Below are 16,616 nucleotides of genomic sequence, written 5' to 3' on the forward strand. Positions count from 1 at the left end.
ACCCGATACTTGACAGCAAGTTTTATTTTATCTTTGTAATATTTGCTTAAAATGGTTTTCATCAAGGCTCTATGCTACTAAAGAGTGACAAAAGGTCAGAGTTGCAAAAAAATAAAAATAAAAAATCAATACATCACAAAAAACATTCTAACTCCTTCAATGCAGAAAATTACTTCCTAATTTAAGTTTAAAAAAAAGTTCACATTCATTTGTTTAAAATTATGAAAACGAAAGCTGGTCATACAGAGATTTCTTTTTTGTTTAGCCTGTGAGCTGAATAAATGAAACTGAATAGATCCCACCATCTTTATCCACTACAATACCGGGCACTTTCGCCCTTCGTTCCCAGACCAATTTTCAGCTTTCAGCGCTCTCGCATTTTCAATGACAATTGCGCGGTCATGCTATCCTGTACCCAAATTCAATTTTTATCATTTTGTACGCACAAATAGGGCTTTATTTTGGTGGTATTTATTCATGACTCAGTTTTTTATTTTTTGCAATATAAGCGAAAAATGAGCGGAAACTTGGAAATTTTATATATATATATATATATATATATATATATATATATATATATATATATATTCTTCGATTTTAAAAGAAATCCAATAAAATCAAATTTTTCATCAATTTAAGCCAAAATGTATTCTGCTACATGTGTTTGCTAAAAAAAAATTCTGTTAAGTGTATAATAATTGGTTTGTGTGATCACGGACATATGTCCGCAAATGATCATGTACAGATGTGTGCAGGTGATCACGGACATGTGTGTGCAGATAATCATCGGGACATGTGATTTTAGTGGGACATATGTGGGGGACATGTGTTTTTATTATTTGGGGACATGTGTTTTGGGGACATTGTGTGTTTACACTAGACTGGTGATCAGTGAGTAAAAAGCTGTAAAAACAGCTCATACTCACTGATAAACAGCCGGCTGTAGCGATCTGCTCTCAGCGACAACTTCCATGTGAGGAGAGCCAATTGCCTAGCAATCAGCTGTTTGTTTAAATAACATGATGGCTGTGATTGGACATGGCCGTCATGTGATCAGGAGGGCCAATCACAGAGCCCTCCTGCCGATCGGAGATGCACCGTGCCCAGGTGACACGAGCGCATCGGGAACACACGCGATCCCTCTCTTTCTGAAGGACGTTCCTGAACGTCCAGTCAGAAGGAGAGAGCCCCCGCCCGGCCAATGTACATATATGGCCAGGTGGGAGCTTCATAAACAGCACAGATGGATGAATCATCTGCAGCACTTGGAAAAAAAAAACGAACAGCGACAAGCAGCCGATTGTTCAGCTAAAATATTTTCCACCCAGATCCATCAATTTTCATATTGATGTTTGTTGAGTTAGGTCAGGGGTAGGGAACCTCGGCCCTCCAGCTGTGGTGAAACTACAAGTCCCATGAGACATTGCAAGACCCTGACAATCAGAGGCATGACTCTTAGAGGAAGAGGCATGATGGAATTTGTAGTTTCACCACAGCTGGAGGGGTGAGGTTGCCTACCCCTGAGTTAGGTGGTGGCAACATTGCCACTCACAGACCGAATTTTATCCGACTCAACAGAAAAATGCCCAAAATTAGATCTATGCATGGCCAGCTTAAAGAACTACTCCAAATCATACTGGAAATAAAAAAAATTTAAAAAGTACTTTAGTCCACCTCGGTACAACCTAATTCTTCATAAGCCATCTCAGTAGGGCAACTGGGGATGCTGCAAATGACTGGTAACTTCTACTATATGCAGTATGTGCTCTCTTCTAATGGGTGCTTAAACGACTTCATGTGTCTAAAGCCTGGTACACACGGGCTGAATATCAGACGGCTCAACAAAAAACATCCAACATCAGCCGTGTGCGCATCAGTCTGGGTTCTGTCGAATGCAGGAAAACCAGCATCCGGTCGCCATGCAATCAGTGCTGGTAGCCAATAGATGTGAGCACTGACAGGTGTGTTCTGGCAGGGGGGCAGTCTCACTGTCAGAACACAATGGCTCAGAGGGGAGGTCGTTGTACTAACATTGGATAGTTGGCACAGCGAGCTCCTGTGTTTTTTTTTTTTTGTTCAGCTCACTGGGTTAAAAAAATTAAAAAATAAAACTGATAGTGTGTGTTAGCATTAGAGTAAACAAAGCCCCACTCACTACTGCACCTCAGCCATTCCAGAAACACTTTGTATTTTTTCAATGAATACAAAGCGGTCTCTGGTGGTTTAAGGTTGAGATCCTGACATCATCCACCCCTCCTCTATACCACATCCAATTAGAAAACACATTGTATGCAATTGGAAATATACAAATACATTTCTGAATGGTGAGAACACCACTGTGTTTAGTGCAAGACACAGGAAGTTGTTTGAGCAGCCACAGAAAGGTCAGCACATATTGTGTATGCAAGATATTAGTCATTTGCAGCCTTCCCAGCGGCCGTACTGAGGTGGTTTATAAAGACTAAAGCCTAGTACACATGATCGGATTTTCGGCAGGGAATTGTGTGATGGCAGACAACTTTCCGCCAACAAATGTTGGATGGCAGGCTAGTAAATTTTCAGCGGACAGCGGTCTGTTGACAGATTTTCGTATCGCGTGTACACAAGTCCATCACACAAAAGTCCAAAGTACAACCATGCATGCTCGGAATCTATGCTCAAACATGACATTAGCAGAAGGTGCCCAAAGGGTGGCGCTCAAGAGCCGAAATTCCACGTAGTATGTCACTACGTTCGTGTTTGTTGGCCGACAAAGGTTTACCGTTTGTATGCAAGACAAGTTCCTGGCACAAGCCCTTCGGACAAAAGTCTGTTGCTTTGTCTGCGGAAAGGCTTTAGATCACCAAGCTTGAGCAAAGTCCTTTTTCAAGTAAGATAATTTCTGGTGTACTTCTTTAGGCCATTATTATGCTGCTTAAAAGTGTATATCATTTGTTTCACAATACAAAGCAACATTTACTGTTAAAATTCAAATTTTAGAGGACATGTAAGAAGGGAACTCAAACGAAACTGCTAATCAATTTATAGCTAAACTAAAAAGTGGGTTCCTAAGCCCCATACACACAGGCTGAATGTCGGGAGACAGCAGCTGGTAAAAAAAAAAAAAAAAAAAAAAAAAAAAAAGTCTGACAGTCGGACCAGCGTGCATGTCAGCTGGTCCGACAGAAGCCAGAAAATCAGCAGCCGACTGGAGTGTTCTGGGGGAGGGCCGTCCCCCTGTCAGAACACAACAGCTCAGCGATTGTTGCACTGTCAGATCATTAGTACAGCAGCTCTGACCAGAGCGGTCAGTTTTTTTTTCTAGCTCAACTTCCTGGGTTGAATGAAAAGAAAAAAAGCTATTGGTGTGTACCAGGCTTTACATTCACCCTACAGACTGCTTTCCCAAATCACTGTCTGGATATTTCTCGAGGACCTTATTCTGTGACTGTCTAAGCCATTACTGACGGTTCACACCTAAATAAAAAAAATAAATAAATAAAAATCAGTATCAACAGTGTGATCGTGTTGCGCTCTGGCACTCTAACCAGTTGTCCAAAGTGTACAGATGATAATATATAGAATGGCATGTGAGGAATGTACAGGAAATACTACTGAGAGCAGGAATTCAGGGGACAGGTTTAGACTGGTCTTTTAGGAAGGTGGCTCATTTGACTGTAAACATTAGTACCAATACATTTGATATATCATACGATACTGCTCACAAGCTTTAACAATTTTTTAAAGAATGTCACTAAAAGGGTCCATATAAAAAAAGGGAACACATACCTGACTGTATGTGTAGGGAAATTCTAATAAATAACATTGTTTTTACACAAAACAAAAGTGCCAAAACTACAATGTTATGCTGAATTTGCTTTAAGCATGAAAGACAGTAAATAACTACAAAATGCTGACTTATTTGTTATTATCGGCAGCCTCGTCACCACTCGCCTCCAATCTGCAGTACTAGAATTTTTTAAGTTAATAAAGTCACTCGTGACCAGCACTAAGTCGCTGCTTCTCCCTCTGACAAGCTGTTACTGGCTCTGCCCTCTCTCCATTCATAGAAATTCTTATGTTTGGTAGAGCTATGCCTCCAAGTTGGGACTGCTTTAAAAGGAAAAGTATAGTCAAATCTAAAGCCCGCTGTTGGCTGACATCACAGAGTCAGTCCAGGCCCTGAAAAGATCCCAACCAAATGGTCAGGATCCACCCAAATGCCTGGACCAGCAGATAACTCAGCCTCTCAGCAATCCGCTGGGAGCCTGAGCCAGCATCACCCACCGCAGCACTCCAGCGAGCATTGGAGGGGCAGGGCAGAGAGACAGAAATCTTAAAAATCTTCCCCAAAGTAGCTGTAATTATGGTATCAGAACTAAGGAAAGGGGATGAAACCCCCCCCCCCCCCATTACAAAAAAATCCAATTTAGGATCCGGAACGTCATGTGATTTACGTTACTGAAAGAACACATTTAAAAAAAAAAAAAAATGTATATTATAGATATATATCCATCTATCTCCAAGTTTTTAGCTGGGGAGGGGAGTGCCAGAATTCAGCCCTAGGGAGGCTGGGACACTAATGCGGTTAGTAAAACGTATTGAAGATTACATAAAAGCTATTCATTTAATTTATATACACATTTTTTTAAGCAGTTCACTATAACACTCAACTTGATTATTACTATACACGCCTTCTTTTAGCACAAGACTCCCATTAACATGGGATTTCAGCTTAAACCTGTACCTAGCCTTAAAAAAAAATCCTTTCCCCCTCTTAACACTGCTGAAAAACCTGTGTAAACAAGATGCATATACTTAGCCACTTTCAGTACGATCCGGTCACATGAACCTCTGGCTTCAGCCAGCACTGGCTGCAAGAGAAAGCAGAGAGCACTCGACCATGGCTGGAAAAGCCTAGGGAGGCAACGTCACTCATAAGCTCCTATGGTCCATCCGTTGTCAGCTCTCCCTCCTCTACAGCTGCTGCTGGCTGACATTGAGGACATTGATCAACACAACTGGAGTGGGCTGAAAATAGGCAAGTTAATGCATTTTTATTTTTTTTAATACAGGTTGGTCAGCATTAGTGTTAGAGGAGGGGAGGGGGCATTTTTAAGGCTGGTCAGGGTTAAGCTGAAATTTCACTTTAAGAGACTGTTTTGAGCAGAAGCTTAGTACTGCCATGCATTAAATGCTACAGGTATGCTTCTCCGTCTCCAAGTTTGGAGTTTAAGTTATACCTTTTACTGGCCAACTTAAATTAAAGACATAAGTTTTCGGGGCCCATTAGATCCTTTCTTCAGGCTTTTTAATTTAAAAAATGGTTTAAAAATGCACATATTTATACACAGTTAAAAGAGAAAGTAATGACATACAACCCTAATACAATTTTTTTTTTACTCTAGACACACTTGGAATAGTAATACTGTAAACGTTAGTAGGCTATACAGATAAGAGAACATGGCTAGAGTGTCATTGGGCTGAGTGAGATGAGAAAAAAAAAAATATATATATTTTTGATACTCATCAAGCACCTTAAAAATTCCAGCTTTACAAGAGAAACCATTTTCTGCTGCTTCCCCTTTGGGCTTGATGGTGTCACCTTTTTAGTTACTCTCTTTCTGAAATTGTTGTCCCCAAGTTCAAGTTTCTAAAATCAGGCTCAAAATACTATACTGTTTGATATTTTCTACCAAAAAGCCAACACTTCAAAGCTGCTGAAAATGTTTGTCCAACAAATAAGGACTTCCTTTGTTAAACTGTAGGGTGGAGTGATTATATAATTTCCATGGAAGCTCCTTAAAACAGTATATTTTTGATGCGATGGCTGGAACACCTGAAGATCAGGCCATCCAGAGCTGGCCATACATGGCTGAATTTGACAAAATCTCAAGCTGTGGGTTGCCCCTTCAACACCACCTGGAAAATGTTCAGCTGAACCATCATTAAACACAAAAGCCAGCAGGAAAGATTCCTCCATTCACACTGGTTATATATAGCATGGATGGGGGAGGCAATCGATTTCTCTGGTTCGCCAATGGGGAAATCTAACCTTGTGTGGCCTTACCTACCATTTGCCCTTTCACTTTTATGGTAGAATATTTTCTAGACATTACTAAAGCTGTGCAAAATCAGGCTCACATCTGCAAGGTTCCAGGTTTTATTGCCAAAGCTTAATTGAACAAGCTGAGGTTAGAAGCCAATTTTTCTATGCAGAAGTGAGCCCGATTGTGTACTCTCCAGTTTTAGTAAATAAACCCCTGTATGTGTGTGGGTAGCTTTAGTTATGTACAAGTGTTCAACATCAACTGTGATATCTTCCATTACAGCCTTCTGCTACTTTTAATTCCTCAATTATAAATAAGCCAGCAAAATAAAATGCTCAGCTTACACTGCTCTCATTAATTCCTTAAAACTATTCTATACCACAGGGTTGGGAAAACCTCAGGTAGGCCAGTACCCCTGAGCCTAAAAATGTTTTTTACGCCTTCTGACTCTCTAGTCTACAAAACATCTACCCATACCTGCTATGTCAAGGAAGCACAATGTCAGAGAGGCAAAGCGTAGGATTCCTTTTTTTTTTTCAATTACCAAACTATTACTTTTAAGGCTATCAAGAACGGTTTCCCTTTGTGCTTAGTTTTCAAAGAAAGAAAGCAACATCTTAAAATGTAACACGAGTTAGATAGCAAGGAAGCTGCTCAGGAAGAGAGGAAAATCATGCACATCTATACAGGAAGCTTGGACTTAAAATAGCTGATCTCAGGAGGGTCTGCGGCACAGAAATCCTTATTTAAACAAGCTCCTGAAAGTAGCAATAAGGGCGTCTATCTAAATACAGGTCAATGGGCATTTCAGTTCAAGCAAAGAGATGCTTTTTACTAAGAGACAAGTTTTGTAGGACAAAGCAAATCCTAAAATAGGTCAGTTTTAGCATAAAGAGACTGCTCAGATTTTCCGGCTGAAAGTCCAATAAGAATCAAGGCCCGTTGAAGCCGAGCCTAATGCACCTGCAGCCTCTGATAAAGGGGTACATACGATACATGACTATCACACAAAAAGTATGGCTACTTCAAGAGTGGTATGACCTATTTTAAACAGATAAATTGCTGGGATCTGAAATACACACTGGCTCCTACATGTCAGCGGTACCACTGGTTCCTGGCTTCACCCTTTCCACCCCAGCCATTAAGAAGCAAGTAAGAAAAAAACCTCACCCTGCTGGTTTTGGTACAATGTAGAATGAGTGAACACATGGCGAATAGCTCGCTCGTGGTATCAATACTCCATTACAACACCTATACCAGAAGGGTGGGGTGAAGAATTCATAACTAGACAATTAAACAGTAGAGTTCTTTACAGAAACAAAAAGCCAGTGCAGTTAATGTGTTACTAAACCCACAACAGTAAAATCAGTGTGTATATGCAGTAAAGAATGCTTCTTATACACACTGTGGAACCTAAAGGGGTTAATCCTCTGCATTGTGTAAAAAGGCTGTTGGATCCTGTCTTCTCTGATCCTCCATTTCTTCCTTCTTCCACTGTCCCCATTCCATCTCCTGGTAGTACAAATCCTTTGGAGTCGCTCTGCAAATTCTCAGTTTGTGGTGTATTGCTAGAGCGTTTATTTTTCTTGGTAGAGTGCATGTGATCAGCACAGGGCCAATCAGCTCTGTCCAGGCCAGGTGTCAAGGGTTCTGCAGCCTCATAGGACAGTCAGTAGAATCAAAAAACTCTTCCTACAACAACATTTTAAACCAGACACTGATAGAAGTCACAAGGCTGCTATATACTGCTGATGAGAAAACTGGAGTTAGTACTTACCGGTAACTCCTTTTCCGGTGGTCTTCCAGGACAGCCCTTGAGAGATGGAGCTCCTCCCATCGACACAGGAAACACATTGCCACAGTTCAAAAGGCGGTCCCTCAGGTCCCTGGTCAGTCATTCACCAAGAACCGAAGGATGGAACTGAAAAACATATAAAACCATAACAGGTAATAACATTAGTACATCACTACAATCAAATAAAGGGTGGGATCGTGCTGTCCTGGAAGACCACCGGAAAAGGAGTTACCGGTAAGTACTAACTCCAGTTTTCCCAAGTGTTCTTCCAGGACAGCCCTTGAGAGGATCCCCAAGTACTTACCAGATTAGGGGGGGACCACGGCCTGGAGGACTTTCCTCCCAAAGGCCTGATCCTGACTAGACATTAAGTCCAGTCGGTAATGCCTTGTAAAGGTGGAAAAGCTTGACCATGTGGCTGCTTTACATACCTGCTCCGGGGTGGCACCAGCTCTTTCTGCCCAGGATGCAGACAACGCTCTTGTTGAGTGAGCTTTAACACCCTCAGGAGGATCTCTATTCAAGGCCTTATACCCCTCTGCTATAGCTAGCCTAATCCATCTAGCTATGGTTACTTTTGAAGCTTTCTGTCCCCTACGCTGTCCGGAAAAAAGGACAAAAAGGGAGTCTGAGATTCTGAATGGATTTGTTATTTTAAGATATTCTAGAATACACCTCCTCACATCCAATAAATGAAAACGTTCCTCTTTCTCATTTGCTGCATTTTGACAAAATGAAGGGAGGACAATATCTTGGGACCTATGGAAGCTAGATGCTACCTTTGGTAAGAACCCAGGGTCTGTCTTTAGAATGACTCTGTCTTCTAGGATCTGTAGGAATGGTTCCCTGATGGAAAGTGCTTGGATTTCACTGACCCTACGGGCTGAAGTGATTGCCACCAGGAGAACTGTCTTAAAGGTAATAAGCCTTAGGGAGGCCTCTGAGATAGGCTCAAAGGGTGACCCCAAGAAAGCTTTTAGCACAACTGCTAAATCCCAGGATGGGACTTTTGTGATTCTGACTGGCTTGCGTCTAGCGACTGCCTTACAGAATCTAGCGACAAAAGGATTTTCCTGTAAGCGTTCATCTAGGTATACACTTAAGGCAGCTATCTGTACTTTAATAGTACTTAGGGTTAAACCCTTGTTTACACCTTCCTGTAAAAACTGTAGAATATTAGCCGTATTTATGTCCCGGCCATTCAGCCAGCTATTGAATTTTTTCCAGACTTTTTTGTAAATAGCTCTCGTGACTGGTTTGCGACTCTGTAGTAAGGTCGCAATTACCTCGTCTGACAGGCCCTTACTCCTTAAGATTTCCTCCTCAGTAACCACGCTGACAGCTTCAGTGTGGCGACCTGCGGATGGTAAAGAGGTCCCTGCGACAGGAGGTCCTGTCTGTAGGGAAGTCTTAGAGGCGGACAGTCTGTCAATTGTAGCAACGTTGTGAACCACGGTCTCCTGGGCCAAAAAGGTGCTACTAGAATCAAACAGGTTTTTTCCTTGAGGAATCTTGCTAGGACCCTCGGAATGAGATGAAGAGGGGGAAATGCATACGCCAGACTGAAAGTCCATGGAGTTTGCAAGGCATCTACCGCCAGGGGTTGATCTCCTGGGTTTAGCGAGAAAAAATTGGGAACCTTTGCATTTTTCTTGCTCGCAAAAAGGTCTACCTCTGGTTCTCCCCAGTGAGCTGTTATGAGATTGAATGCCTCTGGGTGTAAGGACCATTCTTGGTTCGAAATCCTCTGTCGACTCAAGAAGTCCGCCTTGTTGTTCAGCTCCCCTTTCAGGTGAACTGCAGAAATGGATTCCAGATTGGCTTCTGCCCACTGGAGAATGCGTCTGGCTACCAACATCAAACGAGGACTTCTGGTTCCTCCTTGTTTGTTTATGTATGCTACAGCCGTCGTATTGTCTGAACGGACTTGTAGATGGTGACCCTGTATTGCGGGGTGGAAAGCTAGAACAGCTCTCAGGATTGCTGTTAGTTCTTTCCAATTGGAAGAGAAACATTTCTCCTCCGGGGTCCACTTGTCCTGGACCCAGCTTGAGCCTAGGTGGGCTCCCCAGCCCCAACTGCTCGCATCCGTTGTTAGTGTTGAAGTGATAGGAAGGACCCAATGAACCCCTTTGTTTAGGTTCTCCCTGTCCTTCCACCACCAGAGGGAGCGTTTTACCCTTGAGGGGATCGATACCTCCTCCTCCAGATCTCTGCCTTTTAATTGTTCTAACAGAAAACCCTGAAGTTCTCTTTGATGGAACCTGGCCCATTGTACGGCTGGAATGGCTGCCGTCATAAGACCTAAGACCGACATTACTTCCCTCACCGTACACTTGGGGCTGCATTGAAGAAAAGATATTCTCTGCCACAGATTCAAAATCTTTTCTTCCGGCAGTATAATTTTCTGATCTACAGACTTGATCCAGTACCCCAGATACAGGATCTCCTGTGTTGGGGTTGTCTTGGATTTCTCCTGACTGACAATCCACCCTAATCGACTCAGACTGAGTTGAGTCAATTCTAGGTCCTGAGAAAGACGACTCTCTGAGTGGGCTGTTAGGAGCAGATCGTCTAGGTAGGGGATAATTGAGACTGATTGAAGCCTCAGAGGAACTAAAGCCTCTCCGAGAACCTTGGTAAAGATTCTCGGAGAGGATGATAGACCGAAGGGAAGTGCTCTGCACTGAAAGTGGTAAACCTTTGTGTCTATCTGCACTGCCATCCGAAGGAATTTCTGGCATTCCTCCCTTATTGGAATGTGCAGATAAGCATCCCTTAGGTCCAGGGTTGCCATAAATGTCTCTTTCTGCAGGAGATTCTTTATGGAATAAATGGACTCCATCCGAAATCTCTTGTAACGGATGGAGCGATTCAGTGGACGGAGGTTCATAATTAGTCTGAATCTCCCTGACGGTTTTCTTACCACAAAGATGTGCGAGTAAAAACCGTCCCCTTGTTCCTGAATAGGGACTGGTGTCAATACTTCTTGATCTACCATTTCCCCTATTAGTAAAGGTAAGGCCCTGGCCTTTTCTGAGTGACTTGGAAGCTTTGTCACCAGAAACTTGGAAGGAGGGTTGCTGTGAAATTCCAGCGCATGACCCCTTTTTATTATGTTTAAGACAAACTCGTTCGAGGTTGTCTCTTCCCATTGAGGAAGAAATTTGCTTAATCTTCCTCCCACAGGAACCCTGACGTCACTGGGGTTTGGGATCCTGATTGGGGCGGCTAAACAGTATGCCCCCTTTTCCTTTCCCTTTATGTCCCGACCAATGTTTTTTGGGGGTTGAACTCTTCTCTGATTTAGAGGGTTCCTTAAAGGGACGAAAAATTTTTCTTTGAAAATTTTTCTTTTTTGCAGGAAAGGTTTTCTTTTTGTCCGCCGTCCTTTCTAAGGCGGAGTCTAATTCAGGCCCGAAGACTAAGTCTCCTGTAAAAGGGACGCTGCACAGGCGGGTTTTAGACGCCGTGTCTCCCCCCCAGGTTTTCATCCATACTGACCTCCTTGCTGCCACTGAAAGTGCTGCAGATTTAGCCGTAAATTTAACGGAGTCCGTGGAGGCGTCAGAGATGAAACTGGTGGCCTTAAAAAGCATAGGGAAAGATTTCAAAAGCTCCCCCCTAGGAGTGCCTGCCTTTAAGTGTTCTTGTAGTTGCGATAACCAGAACTCCAGGTTTCTAGCTACACAGGAAGTGGCTAGAGCTGGTTTTAAGCCTGCCATAGAGGCATCCCAGGCCCTCTTTAAGACGATGTCTGTTCTCCTGTCCATGGGATCTTTCAGGTGGCCCATATCCTCAAAGGCCAGATCAGCCTGCTTTGAGATTTTGGACAGAGGGGCGTCTAGTTTTGGATTTTTATTCCAGACCGCCTCTGGGCTCTCATCAAAAGGGAACCTTCTCTTAAGGGATTTAAGAAAGAAAACCTTCTTGTCTGGTTCAGACCACTCCTTAAGGACAAGGTCAGAAAGCACCTTATGTATAGGAAAAACCCTTGCTTTCTTTTTCCCCAGAGCCTCATACATTTGATCATGTCTGGATAACTGAGTTTCTTCCTCCTCAATTTCCAGCGTATCATAGATAGCCCCCATTAGCTCATCTACTTCCTCGAGAGATAATCTATATTTTGAGGCTTTAGATGCTGCTTGATCCTCTTCCTGACCCGAGTCAGTGTCAGAGGATTCGGGGCTAATCAACGTGGGGCTAGGCTCCCTGACCATACGGGGCTCCCCTGAGCTGGGTGTTGTAAGGCATGGTGAGGATGAGATTATAGTTGTTTTACTCGTGGAGGCAGCTGCAGCTGATCCCACGTCAGTGATTAACTCCCGGAGGGACTTAAAGGTCGACGCCATTTCCTCTTTAAAGGAGCCCAAAAACTTTGCTAAAGGGGAATCTGCCTCAGATTTAAGCAAGCTTGCAATGCATTGCTTGCATAGGGCTTTGTTAGAGCCAGAGGACAACCTATTCCCACAATTAGGACACTTTTTGCGGCCTGTCTTGTCTTCCCTTGGCATCTCTTTAGCCTGAAAATAAGAAGACAAAGGATTTCTTAGCGTCAGAACCATGTCCCTCTTAGAATCACCACTAACAAACAACCTCACTGTGAGTAAACCGCCACCGTGGGGTACTACAGGGCCCAGCCTACAAACACCACCACTCCACCAGAGTAATAGCATGCCCAGCAGCCTACCTGGGTTTGGCTGGTGCCTGTCTCCGCCGGAGTATCCTGGGGAATAGCCTCCATGGTCCCCCTCTGACGCTCCGAATCCCGCCGCTAATCCGGTATAGCTGGACGCTGGTCGGGCTTTACAGGCACAGCGCTGGCTCTCCCTCTCCTCCTTGTACCCTTAGAGACCCGGAACCAGAAGTCTCGGCACGCAGTGATGACGCGGTTCCGCCGGAAGTGAACGCTCGGCGTCTCCGACCCCCTGCAACGAGGAGGGAAGATGGAAGGTTCCACTCACCACTCCTGGGGGAAACCGGCGTCATTCTGCCCCTGGCCACCTCGGCACTGGAAGGAGGAGGGTAACGGGTCTGCTCCGGTTCAGCTGGACGGTACCCGAGCCAAAGAAAAAAAGGTATGGACCCAAACTGCAGCCATAAACCAGGACCCGGTCCCTTAGGCTTGCAGGTTCTCAGGCAGCCCCTGAGAGGGGCCTCCAGGTTCCTGGCAACATGTTCCTCCGACGGAGGAAACACAAATGACTGACCAGGGACCTGAGGGACCGCCTTTTGAACTGTGGCAATGTGTTTCCTGTGTCGATGGGAGGAGCTCCATCTCTCTCAAGGGCTGTCCTGGAAGAACACTTGGGAAAAGGTATTTAGCAGTTTATATTTACTAAAATAATTACATTTTCATGTTCTGTGTATTGCGGAAGACCAGATATAGTGAATGCATGGTCATGGGTTTATTAACACTTTGTTTGCATCTGTCCCTAACTGCAGGCAATTGCGCCATCTGAAATTACATTTGAACACCTGCAGACAGCTGTGGCTGCTGTCAACCTGTCATTGCTTTGCACAGGCTGAATGGTTGCAACTATCCTCACCCACCTGTGAAGGAGGCCTAACCCTTCTTTAAACAGTATAAAACAGTTTGGCCTTTACACACACACTTGAAAACTCCTTTTAGTTTTTTTAGGTTACTTTTAGGCTTGAGGCTTCCCTGATAACCACACTGAAATGGATCATTCCAAAATGTTACAGCCGACACCGACTGAAAGTCAGTGGAGATGGACGCAAGCAAGGGGAAATCCTTTTTTACAGTTATCACTGGAACATTAATTCCCCAATGGGTGATTTCCCATCCCATTTCCTGTGTGTTAATGGATAATGTCCATTCAGAGGAGCGTGGCTCGGGAGTGAGTCTGCTTGAGTGCTCCCATAGCAAGACTGTTGCTATTGGGGGCAAGTAAGTATAACGTGTTTGTTATTAAAAAAATATAAAAATAAATAAAAACTTTAGATTGAGAGTGATACTAAGGTCTTTGTCATTTATAAAAAAAAAATAAAAAAAAAAACCACACACGTTATACTTCCCTGCTCTGTGCAGTGGTTTTGCACAGAGAAGCCCAGATCCTCCTCTTTCCGGATCCCTGGCCAGCGCTCCTGGCTGGCCCCTCCCTCCTGCTGAATGCCCCCACAGCAAGCAGCTTGCTATGGGGGCACCCAAGCCGTTGCCCTTTGTGCCCCTCGCTCCCCTCATTAACTCACCGACTTGACAGCAATAGGAGCCAATGGCACCCCCTGTGTCTCAGCCAATCAGGAGGGAGAGTCCCAGACAGCCGAGTCTCTTGTGCAACATTGCTAGTTCGAGATAGGGTTTGGGTAAGTGTTAGGGGGGGGGGGGTTGCTGCATAGTGAATGTTTTTTATCTTAATATATAGAATGCATTAGGATATAAAAAAAAACAAAACAAAAAAAAAAAAACTACCTTTAGAGCTAGGGATGGGCGAATGGTCCGGCCCGAGGATAAGTTTGGGACGAAAGCTTCAGCCAATCAGGGCCCAGAGCACTATCAGAGTCATGATTGGACACTGTCATGACTTTTTCCAATCATGGCTCATTCCCACCCCACAGTATAAAAGTATTCTTTCAAGGGCAGCCATTTTCAGTGCGATTTCGGTGTGGAGAGAGATAGAACAGGGCTCTGTTTAGTGAGTTTGCCTGTGCAATCCAGTCACAGCATGCAGAGGAGGTGGTGGACTGGCATACTAAGCCTTCCTCATCCTCCTCATCCTCTGTCACTCAAGCAGAGACAAGTGTGCAGTCCCCTGCAGTTGCCAGAGGTGGCTCCTTGTCCACATCTATTCCTGCCATAGCCCCAACATCAGCCATTGAGGAGTCAGTTATTTGACCACAGCGTCAGCCACTTGCTCCTTGATTATGCCCAGCCATTACTGGATTGAGATGTTGTTGATTTGGAGGTTAAGGATGACAGGAATATGAGCCTACAAAGAGGGAGGAACACCGGTAGACAAATTGTCATTCATGTTCCAAGCTACAGCATATTGCAAAGTTGTCTCCAGTGGTAATGATGAAGATGGAGGAGATGGAGATGATGACGATGATGACGATGATCTCACTGATACGACTTGGGTGCCAGATAGAGCAGAGGAGGAAACTGAAGGTGAGGCAGCACAACCCCAAGGAGGCCGACATCAAGAGAGAGTAGAGAGCAGCCACCCTATTCCATCACATTCTGCAGCTGTCTGGGAGTTCAGCTGTCTGGGCTTTTCAGCACATCTGCAGCAGATCGCAAACTGTCTTAGGCACATCAAACCGCCCAGGGCTGTCAGCTTCCACATCCCATTCACAGCGTCTGCATCACATGGAGGACAATTACCTCTGGGCCAGAACAGAGATGGAGAGCTTTCCAGCTGACGATCCACTGACTTACTGGGTTATGAGAATAGACCACTGGCCAGAACATGCCCAGTATGCTATTGAGTTGCTGGGCTGCCCTGCGTCCAGCATGCCTTCAGAACAGGCATTCAGTGCTGCAGGAGGTTACGCTACTCATCATTGAACGCGTCTGTCCACAGACTCCGTGGACCGTTTGACTTTTATAAATAATCAGTCCTGGATTACCAGCTATGAAGCCCCTGATACCGATGCCACTGATTAAGTCTTTTTGGGATGTGGAATCTCTGCAGGACTTCGAGGCTGCCTAGTTACGGTGGGAAGGCGACATCGACACCCAAAGATCTATTTTTCTGCACCTGTTTGACAGGTGCATATCATTGCAATTTTTTACAGCAAGGCCAATTCTTGCTTTCATCAAGATTACCTCTATAGGGTTATGGTGGGAAGGCGCCACTGACACCCAGAGACCATTTATTTTTATTTATTTATTTTTTTACTTACAAGTTACACCAAAATGTATCCAAAAAATTTCTAATCTTGTTCCCAGTGCACTACACTGTGGCTTCATCATACACACTAGCTCCCCAAGCTGAGAAAAATAAAGGCAGCTTGCGGGGAAAATTAAATTTTTGGGGCTTTATAAATGCAATTATTGCTTCAGCAGATTCTAAACATGGTACAGATCTGCCTCTTTACATGTAGACTAAGGGGACCCCCAGGCACTATATTGAAAGGAAATTTTAATTTGAATGCTTTTACTTTTAAAAATAAAATAAGCTGGAATTTAGTTTGTGGTCACATCTTCACTTTCTTTCGTCTAGTTTAAAAACATCAGCCTTATGTCATATGGAATAAAATTGCACAGTAAATTTACAGTCCAATTAATGTATCTGTGCGAGAATGGAACTTAAACGCTTTACTGGAGATCACATGACGCAATACTGGAAAAGCACACAACCAAAGCAATCAATCATATACTCACCAAAACAAAATTCAGCCTTTGGTCTGAGCTTGGTGGCATCGCTCACCTGTCGAGCAAGAGCATGAGATGAGACCAACAAAAACAAACATATAAGTCCTCAGAAATGGAAAGCAATAGGTGACAGGACTTGTTTTGATACAGCTCTCAAAATGGTAAAATGCTTACCTTTGAAATATATGTGAGCTTAAGACACCCTACAGAAGGGGAACCTGCAGGAAGGTTCTGCAAAAACAGAAAACATTCAGAAATAATAAAAAAAATAAACTCACACTAGAAACAGGAAAACGGATACAACAATATAAAAACCACAACTAATTATACATAAGACTAGCAAAGGATATTGACACTAGCTAATTTACCTGTTATAAGCTAACCACAAAAGATGAGAGGGCATTAGCATAACAGACAGCCTGACTTGATCTATATAAATTTCTTTTGCACATCA

General features: G+C 43.8%; 1 protein-coding gene across 4 annotated transcripts in view; it reads right to left on the bottom strand.

Annotated features, from left to right (window-relative positions):
* Positions 1-16,616, bottom strand: part of PLEKHA1 (pleckstrin homology domain containing A1) — a 101,161-nt gene that overhangs the window by 44,484 nt on the left and 40,061 nt on the right. For all 4 annotated transcript variants that reach the window (XM_077455355.1, XM_077455356.1, XM_077455357.1 and 1 more), the window contains exons 3-4: positions 16,337-16,393; positions 16,172-16,217 (exon numbers count right to left, since the gene is read on the bottom strand). In XM_077455355.1, the coding sequence (XP_077311481.1) occupies positions 16,172-16,217; positions 16,337-16,393 (103 nt within the window). The remainder of the gene's footprint in view (positions 1-16,171; positions 16,218-16,336; positions 16,394-16,616) is intronic.

Source organism: Lithobates pipiens, unplaced genomic scaffold, assembly GCF_037356315.1.
Source record: "Lithobates pipiens isolate NorthernLeopardFrog02 unplaced genomic scaffold, aLitPip1_a1.2 Scaffold_25, whole genome shotgun sequence".
NCBI lineage: Eukaryota > Metazoa > Chordata > Amphibia > Anura > Ranidae > Lithobates > Lithobates pipiens.